The sequence below is a fragment of the Serinus canaria genome, chromosome 20 (assembly GCF_022539315.1).
Source record: "Serinus canaria isolate serCan28SL12 chromosome 20, serCan2020, whole genome shotgun sequence".
NCBI lineage: Eukaryota > Metazoa > Chordata > Aves > Passeriformes > Fringillidae > Serinus > Serinus canaria.
The window spans coordinates 6,883,817-6,899,594 of NC_066333.1; the positions used below are offsets into that span (position 1 = coordinate 6,883,817).

The 15,778-nt window shown below is 58.9% G+C and overlaps 1 protein-coding gene across 4 annotated transcripts; it reads right to left on the bottom strand.

Moving 5' to 3' along the window:
- Positions 1-7,692: 7,692 nt before the first annotated feature.
- On the bottom strand, positions 7,693-15,489 carry CD40 (CD40 molecule). 4 transcript variants are annotated; one of them, XM_050982183.1, is made up of 9 exons: positions 15,382-15,489; positions 13,393-13,474; positions 12,695-12,820; positions 12,462-12,605; positions 12,138-12,237; positions 11,152-11,213; positions 10,811-10,909; positions 10,376-10,401; positions 7,693-10,071 (listed from the first exon to the last, which is right to left on the bottom strand). In XM_050982183.1, exons 2-9 carry the CDS (start codon positions 13,427-13,429, stop codon positions 9,916-9,918), a joined length of 750 nt encoding a protein of 249 aa, XP_050838140.1. In that variant the 5' UTR covers positions 13,430-13,474; positions 15,382-15,489; the 3' UTR covers positions 7,693-9,915. The 4 variants fall into 4 exon arrangements, with proteins under 4 accessions (XP_050838140.1, XP_030085903.1, XP_030085902.1 ...); XM_030230043.2 differs by lacking the exon at positions 15,382-15,489 and adding an exon at positions 14,717-14,851 and having other exon boundaries at positions 7,693-9,993; XM_030230042.2 differs by lacking the exon at positions 15,382-15,489 and adding an exon at positions 14,717-14,851.
- Positions 15,490-15,778: the final 289 nt, after the last annotated feature.

Genomic DNA, 15,778 nt, shown 5'->3' on the forward strand with positions numbered 1-15,778 from the left:
GGGAGCTCTGACCATGTCACTGCTTTCCATGCTGTGGCTGCAGGTGTCCTCTCCATGGCTCAGCCTGCAAGGATACACTGCCTGCTACTGCACAGCCACCTCAGCTAACTGTCCTTGAGCTCAGGATGCTCTTAATCATCCCGAATTCATCCCTCCAGATTGCCTCATCGGTGATGGGACAACCTAGGCAGGGCTTGTCTGTACCCAGAGGCTCAGCCTGCCAGGGGCTTGTTCTCCCTCAGCCCCCATCCCTTCTTGGCACTCACTGATGCCTCTCACCTTCCTGGTCCCAGTTCTGCAGGGCTTTGGGACCAAGGATGTTTGGCCATCAGCCCCTTCTGGGGGGGCTGCAGCCACTGCCTGCTCTTCCCAAATTCACCCGACCCTCCCTCCCTGCTTCATGGCCTTTGTCTAATTCCCTACGCCCCTTTCCTATTTTTCTTCTTGACAGAAGCAGCAGGCTCATGCTTCCAGAGACTCCACAGCCCTTTCTTGTAGCTGTAGATTAAATTTCCCAGCTCAGTGTCTGCTGGCCTCTGGCTGAGTCACTGTGCACAGGTGTCCTCCTGTCCCCAGGGGCAGCAGGCAGTCCTGGTGGTGCCAGAGCCTGGGGAGAGGTTGTGTGCAGGGACACAAGGTGGTCCCTGCCAGCTGAGCTAAACTAAGCACAGCCTCCTGGGCCATGGCTGTGGGCAGAGAAAAGGGGCAAATCTTGTGCGGGCCCAGCAGCTAAACTCTGCCAAGCATTCCTCAGCTCCTGCTTCCCTCACTCTACTCTGTCCTTGACCCTGGGGAGGGTGCAGCATGTGGAGGGAGCCCAGCTGCTCTAATTAAACCATGTTTGCAAACTCCCATGGGAAGCATTACTAATCATAATTAAGGAGAGTAGATCTGCTCTTCCTGTCTCTTGGACACATGAAGCACCCTGCATGCCGACCAGGCTCAGGGGCACTGAGGGCTGGCACATGGCACTGCTCAGCCTCCCCTGGGCTGGGCACGTCCCTGGAACAGCCCCCATGGGGCAATGACACCCTTGGAGCCCTTGGGCCGGAGCGCCAGGCCAGGGGCAGAGTGCCACAGTGCAGCTGGCAGCAACCCCTGCATGAAGGCATGGCGTGACTGCACCCCTCTCCCTCTGCATGCACACTTCATGCTTGAACCACTGGCCTAACGATTTCAGGTTTTTCCCCATTTTCCTGTATTATTATTTGTCGTTGTTCCTGTTGCAGTTCAGTGACCATGAATTATTGAACGTCTGCTTGCTCAGTAACTCTTTACTTCCACCTCGGCACACGCCGCCTGTGTGGGACGGCTGCCAGCTCCTGCCCCCGGCCCCTCCTGCTGCCCTGGGACCCCTCGCCATGCTCAGCAACATGGCAGGGCCCCACACGCTGCCAGGGCTGTGGGCAAGGGGCCACACAGGCTCTGGGGCCAGCAAAGGGCCTTTCTCTGGCTCCTCTACAGCACTGCAAGGGCTCTCGGCCACAGGACCCCTGGCTGGGGCATGGGGTGCACTGGGATGCACTGGGATGCACTGGGATGTACTGGCATGTACTGGGAGGGTTTGCTGCTCTTGGGGCAGCACTCACAGGCGTGAGGGGATTTGCCCAGCACCCATCCCTGCTGTCAAGAATTCTGTGCCCATCCATGGGCAGGGACATGTTGGTGATCATTGTGCTGCCCTGGTGATGATGGCAGGAAGGAGTTGGAACCATGGCTGAGCCATGGTGTTTGCAGGAGTGAGAAGGCTTCTGGTGGGTGACAGTGCCTGTCCAGGCCACCAAGGCACAGGGAAGGCTCAGGGAAAGCCTGCTGGTGCTCCAGAGCTGCTCTGGCCAGCACTGGAGATGAGCAAGGAAGGCTCATGTCAGATCACAACCCAATCCTGGGATGGGAGGACTGGGCTTTCCCAGGATGGCAGAACATGTCCCTCCCGTGTGTCAAACTCAGGATGCATTTGCCAGGATCAGAAGGGAATCCCAAGGTCTAACAGGCCTTGGAAGTGGCCCTGGGGTGGGTGGGAGGACACAAGTACAGTCTGTGCCAGTGGAAGCCAATCCTGGCAATGCTGGACCAGCCAGGGTGGCTGTGGTAGGAGCTGCTGCCCTTGCAGAGCCATCACTTTCCCTGTGAGCTGCTTTTGTTCTTGGGGCCGAGTTGAGAAATCTCTGCTGGTATTGTGGGATTTCACAGACATGAAGGATAAAGTCTCTGAACTCCCACAGCTGCATTTTCTGAGCACTGCAACACTCCGGTACCTCTGAACTGCTATTAAGCACCTGGTGCTGGTTTGTCTTTGCAACTGAGTCCCCTAAATAAATCCTTTCCCCATGCTGAGCCATGCTAATGGCCTATTGTTAAATGGCCAGCCAGTTGACTGTAAGCTGAAGTAATTATTTTTTCCACTCATCGCTGGGAAAAAAATCTCTCTCCAGCATCTGTCTTGTAGGATAAGACTGAAACTTGGAAGCTGCAAATCCCTGTGCAGGGCACAAGCCCCTTGCCCTGAAGCATCAGATGGTGGCCACTCAGGCCCCTGCAGGGCTCCTCAGAGGAAGCAGTGAGAGTTTGCCATTTTGAGCTGGATGAAACACCTCTCTGGTGGGACAGCATGGCACCAGGGCAGGGGAGCAGCGTGGCAGCAGCTTCTCCATCAGGGTGGGCTGGCAGCACCCACAGGGACCCTTGGCTCTCTCAGACTGTCCTGGACCCACCAGCACCTCTAGCCTCCTGTTGTGAGCCTGGGAAATCTCTGCCTGGCTCTGGGCTGCTGGGGAGCTGGCCCTTGGCACATGTGTGTGCCTGGCACTGCCTCCCACCGCGTCCCACCCCGGCTGCTCCCTGGCACCCACGCCTGTCTCTGTCTGCTGCCATCTCGCACGTAAGTGGCTCCCTGGGAGACTTGCTCCATTTTTTTCCTTTAACCTTGAAATGCAATTTCCTCCCAAAAATATCCTTTTTCCTGTAAACAACATCTCTTTAGTGAGATTACAGCAGAAATCCCTGAGGTCCCAGGTCCTGGGCGCTTTATCACCTGGTGAGCCCCATCCGTCACGGCCACGCGTGGGTTCTCAGCACCCCGCCCTTGCCAGTGGGTGATGGTCTTTTCATCATTTTTACAGATTTATTTTACAATAATTTAATTTCATCCTCAGCCCTGGGAAGACGAATTGGCCCCTGATGTGACTGGGAATTCAGAGCCAGTCTCATAAATTTGCTGCCTCTACACAAAGCTCTATTTGGAGTTCCTGATGCAGCCGTGAGCGAGAGTCCTTAAACAACAAGGGACAAAGGGGCTGCAAATCGCCTCTGGCAGGGGAATGTGGTGCCAGGGATACTCCCTGAGCCTCAGCCTGACTTGCTGGCTCTGGGTGGCCATAGGGCATAGGGCACAGGGCTGGGAAAGGGGCAGACAGGGCTCTGCAGGCTGTCCCAGCATGGCCCATGTGGCATTAGGTGCTGCCAGTGCTGCACTGCCAGGATGCCATCTGCTCACATGGGCACTGCTGCACAGGTGACCTGAAGTGGACAGTGCCCAGGACCCATCTCTGCCAGCACAAACCTCACTTCCTGACTAGCTGGAGCCAGTGCTGTGCCAGGCACAGCGTCAGGGTGGTGCCACCAGCTCTGCCACCAAGCTCTGCACATTCCTGCACATCTGTGCTTGACACATCTGGGACTTGCTGTGCTTTTGCTGCGAGAGGCTTGCCAATGTAATTAAACTCGAGTGACTCCCCTGCCCCCAGGCACAGCCCCTCATTTCCCTTTGATTTATTATGTCTTCTTAATTTATTTAAATGAGCCTCGGTGTTTGCACAGGCTCGGAGGGGGCTGGCTGGAGCTGTAATTGCTGGAGCGAAGGGAAGGCAGCTGGAGGGCTCCAGGGGATCTCTGCAGGGCTGTGTGCTGTGGGGTAGGGGGCTGTGGCCAGACCTCCAGCAGAGCCCCAGGCAGGGGAAGAGCCTTTAGAGCAAAACTTCCTGCACATTGGTGGTGGTTTGGCCCCTGGTGCTGGGCTGTGCCAGTGAGCCTGCCTCACAGGGGCTCTGTAGGAAAGGCTGAGCATCTTTTGGAGCTGGCATAGGGGCATCTCCCTGGGGATTCCAGGGCAGTGTCTGCCCTGGCTCTGAGCTGGCAAAGGCAGGGGATGGAGAACACACCTGAAGTGTACAGGGACTGGGATGCTGCCAGATCTCACCGTAGCTCCTGGCCAGGTGGAGAAGTACATGGGACCACAGGGGAGCCCTGGCACAGCTCCAAGAGGTCAGTCTGTGCTTGAGGCCAACAGAGGTATCTCTCACTCCCTCCATCCATTCCTCCTGCCTCCTCATGGCCCTACCCGCCCAGCTCAGACTGAGCAGACAGCCTGAGCCTCCTGTCTGCCCCTGCCCTGTGCTGCCCCATGCCTGTGTGGCCTCATGCCTGGCTGGGCCCCACGCCGCCAGCCCTGCTTGTGTTTGCACAGCTGATTGTTCCCCTGCTCAGCATACTGCCTTGCACTTGTCCCTGTTGAATTTCATCCTATTTTTTCCAGTCCATTTCTCCAATTTGTCAAGATCATTTTGAATTCTAATCCCGTCCTCCAAGATACTTGTAGTCCCTCCCAGCTTCGTTGTCATCTGCAAATTTAATAAGCACTTTCTCTATTCCATCATCCAGGTCCTTAATGAAAACATTGAGCACACCAGAACCAGGGCAAGCCCTTTGCCATCTGAGCAGCCCAACACATGCTGTGCTCACCATGCTCTGCCCAAAAGGGTACCAGAGCTTTGCCATGTTGGCTGTGCCCCACTGCACCCCCAGCTCACTTGGGACCTCTCTGCTTTGCTGCCCTGGAGCAGTGCTGGCACTATGGTGTGCCGCCAGTATCAGGGGCACTGGTGCTGGGATGAGGCTGGGAGGGGACAGGGAACATCTCCAGGGTGGCTCCAGCTTGAGCTGCCACTGACTGGCACAGTGCAAAGGCCTGGGAGCAGTTCCATGTGCTCCCATGTGACCCCAGTGGTCAGTGTGGGCACAAGGGCAGCACAGCAGCCCCTGATGGGACCATCCTCCTCCCTCACAGCTGCCCACCTCCTCCTCCACCAGGTAAGGCTCTGCCCAGCCACATTATCTCCCCATTCTGAGGCTACTCCTTTTGGGCTGGGACTGCTCCTGGGGCTGTATGGCAGGGAACTGGAACCAGCCCCAGCCTGGAGCCATCTCGTGTGCCACCTCTGGCTACAGCCATCTCTTTTCTTTAATTGATTGTAGAAAGCAATTTACAAAATACAAACTTCTGCTTGTGCCAAGCCCTGCGTGTCCAGGCAAAGCCTAATTTCACAGTAAAATTTCAAGTGCAATGAATGGCTTTTCCCAGCACCAGTCCATGTCCAAGCCAAGAGCTTTGCAGTCTGCATAAGCTGTGCTGAGCAGCCCAGAAATGGCTTTGCACTGCCCTGTGGAGCATGCAGCTCCCTGGGCTGGCTGTCACAATAGCCAGGGCAGCTCTGCCAGCACTCACTTTTGGGCTGGTGCTGCCTGGCTTGGCATGGCTGTGTGGGACCACCACGGCTGCAGCCCAGTCTGCAAAGAGCCACAAGCCCCAGCTCTCTGTGCAGCCAGCTGGATGATTCAGGGATGCTGTGTGGTTCATGTGGCCATCAGGAAGGTGTCCCAGCAGGGCTGGCCAGAGCTGCAGTGAGGGGGGGGGGGCTCAGCTGAGAGATGGTGCTCCCAGACTCTAGCTCTTTTCATGTCAAAGTCATTATTTCATGGTCAGGGTCTAGGAGATTTGTACACACAGATGCATTAATTCTGCATTTAGTGATACAGGAATAATTGGTGTCACATCAATTAGATCGGTTCTTGGATACTGCAGTGATAAGTGCTGTGCAAAGGCCTCTGGGCTGCAGGATGTGAGGAATTCCAGCAGTGAGCGAGCCTAGTGGGGCTGGCAGCAGCAGGCAGAGCGGGGCTGGCAGGGACATTGGGTGCTGAGGGAGTGGTGGAGTGTCCAGCACTTTTGATCTTTGCAAAAGAACAATAAGGCTCTCACAGTGGTCAGTGCCTGGGGGTGCTGTGCTGGGGGCTGCTGCACAGGCTGGGGGTGCAGGCCTGTGCTTGGGGAGGGGCTGGTAACCTGGCAAACCTCTGAGCCTAATGTCCCAGTCCCACCAAGGTGATCCTCTGTGTCAAGGATCTTGTGTCAAGGCACTTGCTAGGCACCTGGCTCAGCATCATCAGCTGTATCCCCCATCCCTATGGCATAGCTTTGCACACATGCTGGGTTTGCCAGCTTGCTGCTGCCCACCCCACCAGCTAACAGGACGAGGCTCAGGTGGGTCTGGGGCAGTGTGGAGTCCCCCTGTGCTCACACTCCCACAGTACAGATCGGTGCTGTCAGCCCCATCCCTGCTGTGAACTGTAGGCGGAGTAATTTGCAGATGACAAATATCCCTGACAGTAAATATTTTTCCCACCCTCATCCTTCTATAAGCAGATAAGGTGGCAGCACTGTAGCAATACGGTTGCTGGAGGGAGACAAACTCTTTGGCAGACTTAAAAGTCTATTGTGTCCCCGCAATTATTTATAGATAAAGAGAAGAAAGCCAATAAGCAGAGAATGGAGCTGCACAACTGCATTTGTTATGATGATGATGATGTTATCTCTCCCTCACACCCACACACGCACATCTCCAGTGCATGGAAATTCACTGCTGGCAACAATCAAAACCCCAACCAGGACAAGGCAGGACAGACTGGAGGCTTTATCCTTTCATCACTGACTTGTGCCCAGCCTGTCTTCCCCACCAGCTGAACCCACCACACAATTCCTGTGGCTTCTCCGGAATAGCACCTGCAGGGCCCTTCTGAGGGGGTCCCTCAGTTTCTGGCTGCAGGATGTTGGAGACCAGGTGGTCTTTGTCCCTGTAAAACCAGCCCCCAGTGTGTGCCTTGTGGTGAGGGGGATCTGGGATTGCCTGCAGGGAGTATGGGACTGGCTGGGTCCTCACCAGCTCATGCAGCAGGACCCCAGAATGTGGGGGCTCCCCACTGATGGCAGGGTGCAGGGGGATTCTGTTAGCTTTCCCAGCTCTGCATGGCCAGCACCTCCTCTCCCATCCCACACCACTGCTGAGAACAGAAATGTGGGTGTTTGGAGGGATCTGGGATTAAAAGATGTGGCAGGCAAGACTGATGGAGGTCACTGCCAATAAGTGCTTTTCTGCAGCCAGTGGAGCAGAGACACCCTGAGTGAGAAACATTGACTGCAGTGTGGGAAGAGGTTGGGAAGCACTGTGTTCTCCCTTTGCACTGAGCACTGCAGGAGCCAGTGGAGGAGAGCAGGAGCCTGGCAGGGCTGAACCCTCAGAAGGGAAGAACAAGGAAATTGAGGGGTCAAGACGTGGAGTGCCACTGAGCCAGGCACCAGGGTCCCTGGGTGCCATGTGTAACATGTGTGACATGTGTGACACTGGGGCCCTTGACCAGCCCATGTCTCCAAGGGTGCTTCATGGCATGGTTTGGCTCCTGCTGGGGCAGAAGTCCTGCCCCTCCCCAGAGCATGCACAGCCACTGCTCCACCCCAGGGCTAGGGGGGGCAGGAGGGCTGTGGTCTCAGTGGGACCCCCACCCTGAGAGAGCCCCAGTACAAGCTCTCCAGCTGGTGAGATACTGCCCAAGACAGCAACTGGAAATCCTTAACTGGACTAGAGAGTAGGATGATTTTTCACTGCTTCCTCATAATAGGAGGACAGGAGTAAGTGACTAGTACAGTCCGTTCACTCGGTAAAGATTTATACAATCACTTCATCCGGTAATTGGTATTCTGGGGAGAGAGAGCGAGCTGCAGCTCCAGCATCCGCCTCTATTTGTTTTATCTCTGTCTTTCTCTTTTTCTCTCTCCTTTTCAGAATGAGTAATTCTGTCCCTCACAATCCCATTTAAACAGAGCATTTGCAGAGTGAATAATTAGTTACATTCAATTAGGCCTCACGCGCTCTCCCTCCTCACTTTGGGGGACAGACGTGCTAATGAGATGGTACATGTGTGATACGCAGGAGTGGGCACTGAGCATGCTGCACGCCAGCAGGGAAGGGTCAGCCTTGGGGGAACTGGGGAGGTGGCCCCAGACAGTTCAGCCTGCCACCTTGGGACACAGTCCTTTGGAAACTATCTGGGGCCACAGGCTTCACATTTGGGGCCAAAGACTTTGCATCTGTGGCCCACGCAACACCTTCTCCTCCAGCAGGAGCGGGATCACATCTGTCCCCAGAACTGGGTGTTCTCTGGGTTGGTGCCAAGGGAATGCTGCCCAGCCTGAGACCATCCCACTAGCACTGCTGGGATTGCCAAGCCCTGAGAGGAGGGAAAGCTGCTGCCATGTTTTTATCTCCCTTATTAAACCTAACATTAGGTTTTAAGAGGAGCCTTAAATAATGTGCCACTGCCTGTACTGGCAAAGTTGCTCCATGCTCCTGCTGCTCCTGCTCTGGGATTTATGGCCTTTCTCGTGCCGTGCTGCCTGTGATCAGATCGTGGGTCATAGGCTGAGGCTGCTCCCAGTACCTAAAGCCTGCAGTGGGCTCAGTGCCACTGCAGCCCCACACCAGCTTTGGAGCCCGGGGTGACTCCACTGCTGCACCCCACAGTACTGCCCTGCAGTGCAATGGACCCCACTTGCGCATTTTACTGCCAGAGCAGTGAGGCGAGAGGTACGGACCTGCCTGCTGCAGGCAGCCCTGCCCACATTCCCCGTCTCCCCCGGCGTGGAACACGAGCTGGGCATGGCTGTGCTGGGGCAGGTTCTGCTGTGGGGGTCAGGGAGGGCAGCCACAGGAGAGTGGGGCCAGCCAGGTGTGTTGGGGATGGCCTGGGGGCACGGTGGGGGTCAGCACAGCTGGTGACAGCTCCTCCCTCCCTCCTCAGCTGGGAACCTCTGCCTTGGGAGCACCCGCCCATTCCCAAAGCATCCTTCCTAGAACATCAGATCCGGGAGCGCCGGTGCCGGGGGCGCGGTGGGGGGCAGGGGCTCGGGCTGCTCACGCACAGGGGCAGATAACCACCTTTAATCACACGCTTTCGCCAGCAGTGGGTGGAGGTGACGGAGCGCGGCCGCTCCCGCACGGACGCGCGGGTGTGCGGGGGAACGGCGGGAGGGGCCCCGCGCTGGGCAACCCGGCGGCCAGAGCCCCCCGTGGCCAGAGCCCCGCGAGGCCACCCGGGGCGTACGCGGGGCGGGACGGGACTGGACGGGACGGGGCGGTGCCGGTGCCGCCCCGCGCAGCCCGTGCCGGTCCCGCAGCACCATCTCCCGGCCGCCGCACGTCGGTGTCTGCGCTCCGGCCCCGCCGCCGCCATCCCGGCCCAGGGCCCGCCGGTCCTGCCTTTCTTGGTCCCACGGAGCCCGGCAGCGCTGGGCGGCACGCAGGGGCTGGGGTGCCCTGTCCGGATGGAAGCGTGCCCTGCTCCAGCATGGGCAGCGCTTCCACAGCACCCCAGACAGGGGACTGAGCTTTGCCGTGGTGGTCTCACAGTCCCCTCTCCCAGCCCTGGCTTCTCCAGCACTCAGGGAGACAGGGCTGTGTGCTGGCGTCTTCTGTCAGCATGGTCACTCTGCTGTGGCCAGGGGCTGCACTGGGCTCTGCAAGGGCTCAGCAGGTGAGCAGCCACCCAGGTCATTGTATCACCTGGGCTGCTAGCAGGATGTGGCTCTGTTCCATGTCAAGCCTTGCTCCACCAGGGCAGCCCTGTGCAGGTGACCAGACCAGGAGTTGTAGTGGTATTCCCGTGGGGTGGTCGTGCCATGGTCCATTGCAGCATCCCATCATTTGCAGCCAGGCCAGATGCCAGATTTCCTCCCCAGCCGGAGAGGGGACAGAGGAGATGGTGCTGTCCAGTCTGTGCTCCTGTCGGGGGCAGTCCCCTGCGCCTTCACAGCATCTCCTGCTCCGAGATGCGGCTCTCCTTGCCATCCTCCTGGGCCACAGGCTGGCCTCTGAGTAGGGTCTCCTGCACAGGCAAGACATTCTCATCCTGCTCCGTGGGCTGCTGGGTATCTGGGTTCTCTCCGGGCTCCCCAGCCTCTATCTGCACAGGGGCAGGGGTCAGGGGCAGGCAGCTACATTCCCCCACTCTGCACCCACTTCTTTCCACAGGCTCCTGCTACAACGCCATGCAGGCCAGAGTATGGGTCCCTCCCAAATGCTCAGCACTTGCCAGCAGCACCCTCAGGTTGCCGCAGCCCTTGTCCTGCCCCAGCAAGGCAGCCTAGTTCAGCCCCCACTCCTCCTGCATTGCAAAGCCACAGCCCCTGCTCTGCTGCTGGTACATCCCCAGCTGTGCCCAGGCAGGATCCCAACCCACTGCTGGAGGGGGGTCTAGGTAGACTCACCTCCTTTGGCACTCGTCGCCTGGAATCTGGATGGAAAGAAGGACAGAAAAGGCAATGTTCAGGGGGAAGTGCTGTCCTGCAAGAAGCTTCCCAGGGTCAGAGCCAGGGCTGGTGCTGCTGCACAACAGGTCCTGCAGCTCATGTTATGCCTGCTGCCACTGCCAGGCTAGGCAGGCTGGGGGTCACAGCAGGAGCCAAAATGGACTCAGCTGTCCCCCGAGAGCTGACCCAGCTCAGGCTGCAGCAGTGCCAACACACCTGCTCCCAAAGACAGAGCAGGACTCAGCAAACCCTGTCCTGGTGATGTCCCCAGAGGAGCTTCCTCACTCTCAGCAGAGCTGCTACTATCCTCCCTGGCTCAACCTTTATGGCCCCTCTGGCTGAGGTTCTCCCTCCCTTGGCCATGGCAGCAGTTCACAGGCTTTAGCCCCTCACCTGTGTGCACCAGGCAGTAGATGCAGACACCCACGAGGCACGTGACAATTGCAGCTGTGATGGGGATCAGCACTGACAGTGAGGAGCGCCTGGTCGACTCTGCAGGAGGACAGGTCAGTGAGGCACCCAGGGGACACCCAGTGTGACACAGAGTCATGCCCCAGCCCCACAGGGATCCCTCAGGGAGACAGAGGCAGGAAGGCATCACACTGGCGGCACACTCAGACCCTCCTCCCCCAAAAACCCATGTATGAGGCCAGCTCTGCTGAGCGCTGCAGGAGCTGGAGCGCTGGGGTGCTCTCTGCTTTGCACTGGATCAGCCCTGGGCACCAGGCACTTACCACAGATCACATCCGAGGAGTTCGTCCCTTTCACCTTCACCACCAGCCCCTTTTCCTCACAACTGCAGGGAAAAACAAGACCATGTAACCAAAGCAGTAACCGAGCTCAGGGAATAGTTGGAGCTGGGCAGGCACCCCAGCTGCCCCAAAATACATCCTGCTCTGAGCCTGCCAAGCTCCAGTAGGGTGAGAAGGGGGACCTCCACCAACATAGAGTGAGTGGGACAGCAGCTACATAGCAGGGTACCAACCCTGGGGCTTGGCCTGGAGTTGCTGAAACTGCTGAGGATGGGAACAAGTTTAGCGACAAGGCACAGGAAGGAGCAGACCTGCCTGGTCAGGGAAGCCCCTGGGGCTTGAGCACTGTAGCTATGACAGAAAAGCTAAGATAGGCTACAAGTAGCTCTGTGGGGAAGTAATTTCTGGGCACAGATAAAAGCTAAGTGAAATCCAATGGCTGGCAGCTGAAGCAAGACTAATTCAGCTTGGAAATAAGGCTCACGTTTCTACCAGGAACTGCAATTAACCCTCAAGCAGCTTTCTAAAGACACTGATGACCTGCCAGTTCATGGCATCCTCAAAGCCAAACTCCCCATGGAGAGGGCTTGTGCTTTGGCTGATGACTACAGCCACACAGAGCACTGGGAGGGAGAACATGAACAGGGCATGGAGCATCCCCATAGATCCTGACCCCTTACTTCCAGCATGGATGACAGCATGGACACCTCTGAAGGGACAAGCAGTCTGTGCACAGAGCAAGGGACAGATACAAGTGCCTGAATGTCTGCCTCAACCTCAGCCAATGCTGCTCTGGACCACACTGTGCTCCTAGCCCTGTTCCACTCTCCTGGCCCTACACCAGCCAGATGCTGTGTCCCTCAGAGACTAGTCCAGCTGCCCAGTCCCCAAGGCCACCAAGAAAACTGGCAGCAGAGGATGTGCTCACTGGGACTGGTGGAAGGACATGGTCTGGACTCAGACAATACCTGGTCCAGGGGTGGCACGGCTCGGTTTTAGAAGAGACGTTGGAGAAGGTGCCTTCTGCACAGGGTTCACAGGGTGATGACATCCGGTCCATGGCCTTGGCTGGAGAGGAGCAGAGATGGCAGCAAGGTCAGCAGGGGCTATGGGGGGTGAGGGCCTGAGGGGGCAAGGGGCTGCAGAGTCCAGATGTGCAGCAGACCCTGTGGCAATGGCACAGCTCTCCCAAAGCCCTGCCAGGGGCACCACGCTGGGGGAGCCCCCATTCCCTGACGTCAGCGCTGACAGGGCATCAGTCCTGTTGAGTGGGAACAGCTTGTCAGATTTACCTGCCACAAAGCCAGAGCCAAGCTGGCAAGGCTGGTTCTCCACGCAGGTCTGGCAGCTGATGTCAGAGCAGTGCGTGCCAGCCCGACACTGGCACACCGTGTTGTGTGTTGCATTTCCTTTCACCTTCTCAATGAGGCCGGCATCTGGACAGAGGGAACATGTACAAGGTGTGACAGCAAGCAGGGGAGCCAGTCCCCCCAGGCTGGGGTCAGTGCTGGCAGGGAGCACTTACTGCCTTCACAGATTTCATGAGGAGGACACTGCTTCTCCTTGGTCCAGCTTGGCTGATAGTGCCCGCTCTCACAGGGGGCACAGACAGAGTCTTCTGTTTCACTGCACTCAGAGATCAGTTTTTCCCCTGCAATAGAGGCTGGTGAGGAAGGGGCAAGGCGGCATTCCCTCTTTCCGGACAGCACCTCTACCAGCAGGACAGGGGAAGGCTGGCAGCTGTGGATGCCAGGACTGCTGCACTACTCTGCATGGAAGCCAGGGCTGAAGGAGTCAGCTCGCCTGATGACCACAAACACTGCAGGGGCCAGGTGGGGAGGGAGGGTTGTGGGGCCACTCCAGGGACTGGGAGATGACCTGACAGTGACAGCAGGACCTGGCAAACACCATCGCAATTTGCTAGTGCCAGCACCAGCACTGTCCCCACAAAGCTGCCTTTGCCATGGGGTCCTGTAGCTGCAAGAGCACAAACAGCGCCAAGAGAGCTGTGGCACATTTGGTGAGATCCAAGGGGTCTCCAAGACCACCCACAAGGTCCCAGCTGCTCTATCACTGAGATGACACAGGGAGGTGAAGCTGTCAGCATTGCTGGCAATGATGTAGAGGGGCTCCACCACACCAAGCAAAGCTTTCCCCACTGTGCCCAGGCAGTAGGTCCTGGCACTGCCCAGTTGTGAGGTCCCCAGGAAAGGTTTTCCATACCTGGCCGACACCGGTTGCAGCATCTGCCCTTGTACATATACTGCTTATCAAAGCACGTCAAGGCATCACCAGGTTCCCAGCACTAGAAGAAACAAGACCTGTGAATTCATATCCAATGCTCCCGGATCATCACGCTTCCACAGACACATGTGCTAACCTGCACCCTGAGGTGAGGGCTTCCTCACAGTGCTCTTCCCACACCTCCACTAACCACAGACCACAGCAGCCACCCACGCTGCCTGATGCCATCTGTGCTGTCTTTGAAGTGGGGTGGCAGTGATTCCGGTAGAGTTGCTCCACATTTCCCCACATTTCCTACCAGAAGGTGATTGCACATCACCCTGTGCCTCCGCCAACAGTACTACAGTCCCGCACAGAGGGAGCAGCGACCACCAAGCTTTCACACCCAGAGCACTGCCAGCCCCTCCCAAGGCTGACACGTCCTCCCTGAGGGACAGGAAAGCCCCAGTCAAGAGCATCACCCGTGCAAACTTTGCCAGAGCCTGCCCTTGCTCCTCCTAGCAGGGGACTACCTGCACAGGGAAGGGTAAAAAGGAGGCAGGGAATGAGCTCTCGGGCAAGACAGAGTGCAAGAGGACACCCGGAGCACCGTTTCTCTGACAGAGCCAGCCCCTCGCTGCCCAACCCCAGTAGCCCGCCAGCTCCCGGCAGATCCGCCTGGCCATCCTGCGGAGCGGGACGGGGGCTCCGGCAGAGAGCGAGGGACAGAGGGCCGGGCCGAGGAGGCCACGGACGAGCACGCAGCACGGCCGGGAGCAGCCCACCCCAGTGGGCACCACGAGCAGCCCGGGCGCGGGGACAGCGATGAGGCTGCGGGGCCGTCCCAGCAGCCCACATGCAACCGAGAACTGAAAGAAGCGCCGGCAGCCGGTTCCAGCACCCCACCCGACTGGGGTCCCGGCCGGGGGTCCCGGGGCTCGCCGCTGCCCGTCCCTGTCCGTGGGTACCCTCGGGGCCAGCGCAGGGAGGGGCTGCGCTGCCGGGCCCGCGCCATCAGAGGAAAGCGAAAGCGCGTGGGTAGAAGACCTAGAGAGGATACCAGGCAGTCCAGACATCTCCTCCGCCCTGGCTGTGTCCCGGGAGAGCGGACCGACGGACCCGACGCGGCAGAGCCGCCGGGTCCCGCTCACCCCGCCCGCGCACAGCCCCGGGTCTCCCCGGAGGGGGCGGCTGTGCCGACGGGACGGGCCGGAGCGGCCGGAGCGTGCCCCTTCCCGGAAAGCCCGGCGGGACACGGAGATGGAGGGATCCCCTCCGCCTCTGCCCCTGTCCCGCTCCTTGCCCCGATCCCGGCCCCACTCACGCCCAGCAGCGCCGCGCAGAGCAGTCCCAAAAGTCTCAGCCGGTTCATGGCGCTGCGCCCCGGCCGCCGCCGCCCTCCTAAGAGGGCCTCGGTCCGTTCCCGCCCAGGAAGGGGCGTTGGGCCGCCTTGTCCGGGGCTTCCCCGCCGCCCCCCCGAGCCCCGCGCTGCCCGCCCGGGAACCCCCGGCCCAGAGTCACGGCCGCAGGCAGGAGCAGGGGCAGGGGCAGGGGTCGGCCGGGGTCCGCGGGAAGGGGAGGGGAGCGCCTGTGCAGCCCCCCGCAGGAGCTCCAGCTTTCAATTCTTTCCAACAGCAGTTCAGAGAGGTTTTTTGGGTTTTTTTCTTATTTAGCCTTTAAGAGCCCCTGAGCTGTTGCCCTGGAGGGCCCTCACGGCTGCGGTCAGGGAGGGCCCCTCTGGCTGCAGCTCTGGAGAGCCCCACGGCCGCCAAGAGGGGCGGAGTGTCCCCGAAAACACGTCAGTCCTGAAAAGGGGAAGGGGCGACAATGCTGTGCCGCGACTGTACTTTCGTTTCAGTTCCCCAGAGAGGTTCCCAGTAAACCCCAAGGAACTTCCAGGTTCCTTGCCCGCTCCGGAGACGTTCCCTGCACTTCCCTTGGCATTGCCGCGAACGGTGGCTCCCCAGCGCCCCTCGGTGCCCCGGTCACCTCGGTGCCCCGGTCACTTATGGCACTGCCGCCACACTGCCCACACTGCCGCCGTGCCGGAGAGGAACACACCGCAGCAGCCGCCTGCCCGGTCACGGCTTTGGCCTCGGGTTACAGCTGCTCCCGGGGAGAAGGCAGCGTGCTCCCCGCGGGCAGCGAGAATTGGGAACCGAGCGCTCTGGATTCCCCGGCCCAGTGTCACTTCCCAGAACTGACTCACTCGGGAACACGAAGGGTCCCTGGGGAATCTCGAGGGCAAAGGAGGCGGCCGCGGAGAGAAGGGGATTTCTGGGCTCGACTCCCATGAGTCTGGCCTGGGAAATCCCCGCGGCGCCGGGCACTACCTGAGCAGGGTCTCCTGTGGCTACGGGCTGGCTGTGAGCGCCCCTTGCTCCCC

What these genes read in the sequence shown, in the direction of transcription:
- CD40 (XM_030230042.2), bottom strand. Translation starts at nt 14,764, where the DNA reads ATGAACCGGCTGAGACTTTTGGGACTGCTCTGCGCGGCGCTGCTGGGC. An exon ending in TGGCTCTGGCTTTGTGGCAG is followed by an intron (nt 12,238 to 12,461) that starts GTAAATCTGACA and finishes GCTCCTCTCCAG; the next exon opens with CCAAGGCCATGGACCGGATG. An exon ending in CTCCTCGGATGTGATCTGTG is followed by an intron (nt 10,910 to 11,151) that starts GTAAGTGCCTGG and finishes GTCCTCCTGCAG; the next exon opens with AGTCGACCAGGCGCTCCTCA.